Here is a 5,898-nt window from a genome sequence, read left to right on the forward strand (position 1 = left end):
CGCCAATGATTTCCAGTGGATATATGTTTGTCACGAAACTCAATCTTACAAATTTGATTGATGGATTGGGAATTCTAAAATAGGCTACGGAACTATCAATTTCTATATATGATAGGGGATGGATGATACGTGTAATAATCGAATTAATTTTTCAATAGCATATAGTTATAATAATATGAACAAGTTAGAAACACGATACTTCATATATATTGCCAACGAATAAATTTGTAATGTATATGTTTATTAGAAGAGTAAACGGCTCTTTCCCACCCAACGTTTGACTAAATACATTTTCCCACCTAAAAAATTGCAAAATATCATTTTTCCACCTAAAGTTTATATTTCGTTTACTATTTAGATTACACTTTTCGATTCGATAGTCAACAGAGAGTAAAATTGGTCTAGGCTATTGGGACTTTTAAAAAGGGGATGTTGATGAGTCTTTTGGAGGTGGTAGGTTGAATTTTGGTGGTTGAGATTGGTCAGAATCTAATTTGGGAGGGGCAGTTGCTCGTTACACAAATCGCTCGATTACCAGTGATTGACAAGGTTGGAGAGAGCAATATTTGAAGCGTTTTGGTGAGTAGTGATCGGGAAAGAGAATGGTGATGCTGTAGGGTTGCAAAGATGCCGAAATTCATCGGATATTAGTTGGAATAGAAATTTTGGGTGAAAAAATATTATTTTGAAACTTTTTGGATAGGGAAGTGTCATTGAGGCAAACCTTGGGTGGGAAATAGTCGTTTACTCTTATTAGAAACACGATACTTAAGTACGTTACCACTTAAATAATTTCATTAGTATAATTTTTTTTTATCATATTAAATATTTCTATTAGTATATGTTTTTATTTTAAACCATCAAAATGTATGATTCAAAGATGAAAATATTGAATTGACTTCAAATAATTGAAATAATATAAAAATAATAATAAGCTACACATGCACTAATATATAATTCTCTACTTAATTAATTAATTAATTATTAATCGTTATTTCTTTATCTTCTTCCAGCAGTATTTTAACCTATTTGTGGCCGTGACAAAGCAAACGTGAGCATGACATTATACTAATTTATTATCAAATTATTCTTATCATTAATTGCTTAACCAATTTTTTTTTTTTTTTTCTCACTTTCTCAACGTGACGAGGCATACAATAAATCAATAATATGAATTACCTCTGGGTGATCAAATGATTTGATAATGACTCTTAGGTGTATTATTTAAGAAGTACTGAATTAGAGTCTATCCTCGATTATTAATAGGGGTAGTTACTAGAGTTTTTATTCGACTATTAAAACCAAGGTCCTGGAGGATTAGTTGAGGTACCTGTAAGCTGATTCGTACACCTCATATCATTAAAATATAAAAATAAAACAATAATATGTGTATTAAAATTTAGAAGGGTAGTATATAATAACATGATTTATTTTGTTAACTTGGTGAAACGTCCAAAAAAATAAAGACATTGTTGTTAGTTTTCAATTCATTTATCATAGTAAAGGTTATTAACAAAGGATAGTAAACAATTATTCATGAATCTTGGTAATGAACTACATAAAATAAAGAAATTTAACACACACATATATAATAGCACATATCATTAAAAATATAGTATTAAACAGTCTTATAATACCAGTAAAACAAGGTAAGGAATTCATTTTGATATAAGAATTTTGTTATCAAACTAGAGAAAATTTATAATCTCACATGAGTATTATGTCAACCGTACTAATCAATAATCATATCATTATTCATTAATTTTAAATGGTAACGATGCCTTTTACCGATAATAATATTGACCATTTTGTAATGAAGAAATGTCAAAGACTAATAAAATACGTCTCTTTCCACACACACATATATTTGAATTTTCTTGGTCAAATTGGGAGGAGATGGATGGCTTACTCCATCAAATTACTCTATATATACAATAGCAACAACGACCCATGAACACAAAACACAATACCTAGAAATGGAAAATTTCACAAATACTTCAAAACTTTCATTACTTTCAATAATTCTCGTTCTCTTTTCATTATTTTCATGGCGAGCAACTTCAGATTCCGTCCATGAAAACTTCCTCCATTGTCTTCTCAACCATTCTCAGCCTTCTCATCCAATCTCCCCCGCCATTTTCACTCCACAAAACGCCTCGTTTTCGTCTGTATTGCAGTCCTATATCCGGAATCTCCGCTTCAACTCAACTTCAACTCCCAAACCTTTCCTCATTCTCACTGCATTGCATGAATCTCACGTCCAGGTTGCCGTCAATTGTGCCCGTGAACACGGCCTGCAGATGAAAATCAGAAGCGGCGGCCATGACTACGAGGGCTTATCTTATGTCTCCGAAGTCCCGTTCTTCGTCCTCGACATGTTTAATCTTCGCGCCGTTGATGTTGACATCGAAAGCAACAGTGCCTGGGTTCAGACGGGGGCTATTCTTGGAGAAGTTTATTATAAAATTGCAGAGAAAAGTAAAACTCACGGCTTCCCAGCCGGGGTTTGTCCCACAGTTGGTGTTGGCGGGCACATTAGCGGTGGCGGATATGGGAACATGATGAGAAAATACGGGGTCACTGTCGATAATATCATCGATGCAAGGCTTGTTGATGCTAATGGGAGGCTTCTGGATAGAAAATCCATGGGGGAAGATTTGTTTTGGGCTATCAGAGGAGGCGGAGGAGCCAGTTTCGGAGTCATTATTGCTTATAAAATCAACCTTGTTCAAGTTCCGGAAAAAGTTAACTCTTTTCTGGTGAGAAGAACTCTCGAACAAAATCTAACCGAGATTGTGGATCGTTGGCAACATGTTGCGTATATACTTCCTGAAGAGCTCTTCGTCCGACTCACATTAGACGTGGTTAATAAGACTGTCAGGGGAAACTTCTGGGGATTTTATCTCGGTGGCTCTGAAAAACTTCTCTCGATTATGAACAAGAGCTTTCCTCAACTGGGTTTAACTCAATCCGACTGTGTTGAATCGAGCTGGATTGAATCCGTAGTTTTCTGGGGAGGTTTTGATTCAGGAACTTCAACAAATATTTTACTAAACCGCACGCCGGCGCTGAGTTTCCTGAAGAGAAAGTCGGACTATGTGAAAAAGCCGATTCCTAGAGATGGCCTGGAAGGAATCTGGAAGAAAATGATTGAACTAGAGACAACAATGCTGACATTCAATCCTTACGGAGGTCGAATGGCGGAGATTGCGGCATCGGCGACGGCATTTCCGCACAGAGCTGGAAACTTATGGATGATGCAGTACTTAGTGAACTGGAATCAATCAGGGAGTGAGGCAGCAAATTTTTATTTGGGTTTGATTCGGGAGCTTTATAATCACATGACTCCATTTGTGTCCAAGAATCCGAGGCAGGCGTTTCTGAATTACAGAGACATTGATTTGGGGGTCAATCACAATGGAAATAGGAGCTACTTGGAAGGAAGGGTTTATGGGATCAAGTATTTTAAGGGAAATTTCGAGCGGTTGGTGAAGATCAAGACTAAGGTTGATCCTGATAATTTCTTCAGGAATGAACAAAGCATTCCAGTTCTTCCTCACCAGCTAGGTTAATATTTAATTAATCTAAGTAAAATAAGAATTTATAGAAAGCTGATTTGTTAATTGTGGTGATGTTTTATAGATGTTTGGTTAATGCTTGTAAAATTAAATATTTGTTGGTTCTTATCCTTGTTGAATATTACTTTAATAAATAAAAGAATTGTTTATTTAAAGAGAATTTTTTTTTTTTTTTTTGCTATGATTATTTGAATTTCCAATTTAGATTCACATCTCTCTCTGTGTATAGCTTACTATAGGTAATTGTTTAGTATAATAATTTTATTAATCTTGAGAAAGGTAAATTTGATATCTAATATTTGATAAAAAGAGTTCATTAAATCCTAATGCAAGAATCTACCCACAACTAATATAATGGATCTTAACATATGATCACAAAAGATTATAATAAAAATTCGTATACTGATTTTATTTGGCTGGCTTTTTCTCTTAGGGTACAACTACATAATGGGATAATGGATTAGCACAGACAAGATTTTGATTCAGAAAATCTTCTGACATGCATGAATCAAATTAATCCACGAATTGAAAATTCAGATTAGCATATATAGAGATTCGTAGTCAGGGCACACAATTCTTTTCAGAATCAGAAAACTAATAGATAATCAACTAGAAAATCTTACTAAATAGTTTGATTTCTTCAGCATGCTTAGTCTACGAAAGAAAAATCTTTAGCAATGGGAGCCTGGGAGGTTACGTGAAACGTGCATGTTATATTGCTTTCGGTCCCTCCTGTCGACAGATAGGAAATCTTTATCAAAGCCAAAAATCTGATATGGATATATATAATAATAAGGTCAAATTTAGACAGCCAGAAGCCTTAAATCTTGTTTCCGAAGCTGTTGTTCCCCTCTCATGGCGGCTGTCTTCTTTGATGAGATAGTTGCCACCGTGAGCTCTGGCCCTCCTTTGACTACCAATTCTCCACCCTCCACCTGCTCAGTCCCTCCTAAGATCCCCTCTCCTCCTCCTCTATCTCCTTCTAAACTTGCTCTTCCAAAGAACTTGTTTCCATTGGTGCCAACGAACCCTGTTTTAACCTCGGTTAAATCCCTTTTACCCTTGCGCGAGGGGATATGACTTATGAAATACCCCCGTATTTCTATGTATTTTGGAGTTGATTATTTGTTTGATTTTAGGGGGTAATTTGTAATCAATGAAACTTGATGGGGGTGTTAGGTAAGCGCGCTTATAAGAACTGAAAAGGCCAACAGTAATTTGGCAGGACTTGAATGCAAGAAGATGAGAATATTTTAAGGGGGCAAGGCACAGTATCATTAGATGAGGGACTTTTCCAATATTTCGCCAAATAGGGACGCATGCAAATTTTTCCAGGGGTGCATGCAGAGTTTTCCAGGGGGTGATTTGTAACTTTTCCAAACTTTTGTTATATGTGTATTGTGTCAGGCCAGGCGGACTGAATTGCAAAATCCGAGACCTAGAGTGTGCATGAAAATGTGCCATGGATCTTTGGACTAAAGTAAAACTTTCCAGACTAGTATATATATGCACCTTTAGCTCATTTGTTGCAAAATTGGATGAAGAACGAAATTTAAAAGAGATTGAGAGGAGAGGGCCGAGAAATGTAAGGAAGGGAGAGGAAGAAATTTGGGGATTTTTGATGAAGAAAGGTAAGTTTTCATGCATACATGGTATTCTAAACTCTTGCGATTCATTTCTTTTTCTTTTCCTTGGGGCTTTCTAATTCCTTTGCTAAATTTGGAAACAAATAGGAGAAGAAAATGCAAGGAATGAGCATTTGAGCTAAGGAAAGGAAATTGTCAGTGGAATAGTACTATAAATTGCATTAAAATTTTTGTTTCCATGAAATTGATTATATGTGCATGCATGGGTATTTAATTTCCGGTTACAATTCAGCTTTAGAAATGAAAATTTTCATGATTCTTGGATAAAATTCGAGATGCATGTTGATGGTATGAAGTTTATTGATTGTTTTTGGCTATGTGTTGGTATATGGGTGACACGCATGTATGATTTTGTGTATATGTTTAATGTTTGTGCCGAGAATTAAATTTTGGGTTATTTGCATGTTGAATTTATACGCTACATTGCTTGTATTTGGTGTAAAGGGTTGAAGGGTAGAAGAAAGTACTTTTTTGGGCAGAGGCATTCCTGTCGCGACAAGAGTTTTTTCCTGCCACGACAGTGAGCTCTCGGGTAAGAAGGGGGAAACTGTCAGTTGTGAGAGTTATTTTGGAGGTTAACTGAAAAGATTGAAACATGGATGCAGCACTTGTATTTTATGGGCTGTAAACGGATATTTTCACATGTTTAACGACTTTATATTGTTATGAGTATT

General features: G+C 35.6%; 1 protein-coding gene across 1 annotated transcript; it reads left to right on the top strand.

Moving 5' to 3' along the window:
• The first annotated feature begins 1,940 nt into the window (after positions 1-1,940).
• LOC116122163 (berberine bridge enzyme-like 8) lies at positions 1,941-3,733 on the top strand. Its single transcript, XM_031408068.1, has one exon. The coding sequence runs from the start codon at positions 1,977-1,979 to the stop codon at positions 3,570-3,572; it is 1,596 nt and encodes a 531-aa protein (XP_031263928.1). The 5' UTR covers positions 1,941-1,976; the 3' UTR covers positions 3,573-3,733.
• Positions 3,734-5,898: the final 2,165 nt, after the last annotated feature.

The sequence above is a fragment of the Pistacia vera genome, unplaced genomic scaffold (assembly GCF_008641045.1).
Source record: "Pistacia vera cultivar Batoury unplaced genomic scaffold, PisVer_v2 Contig132, whole genome shotgun sequence".
NCBI classification, from domain to species: Eukaryota; Viridiplantae; Streptophyta; class Magnoliopsida; order Sapindales; family Anacardiaceae; genus Pistacia; species Pistacia vera.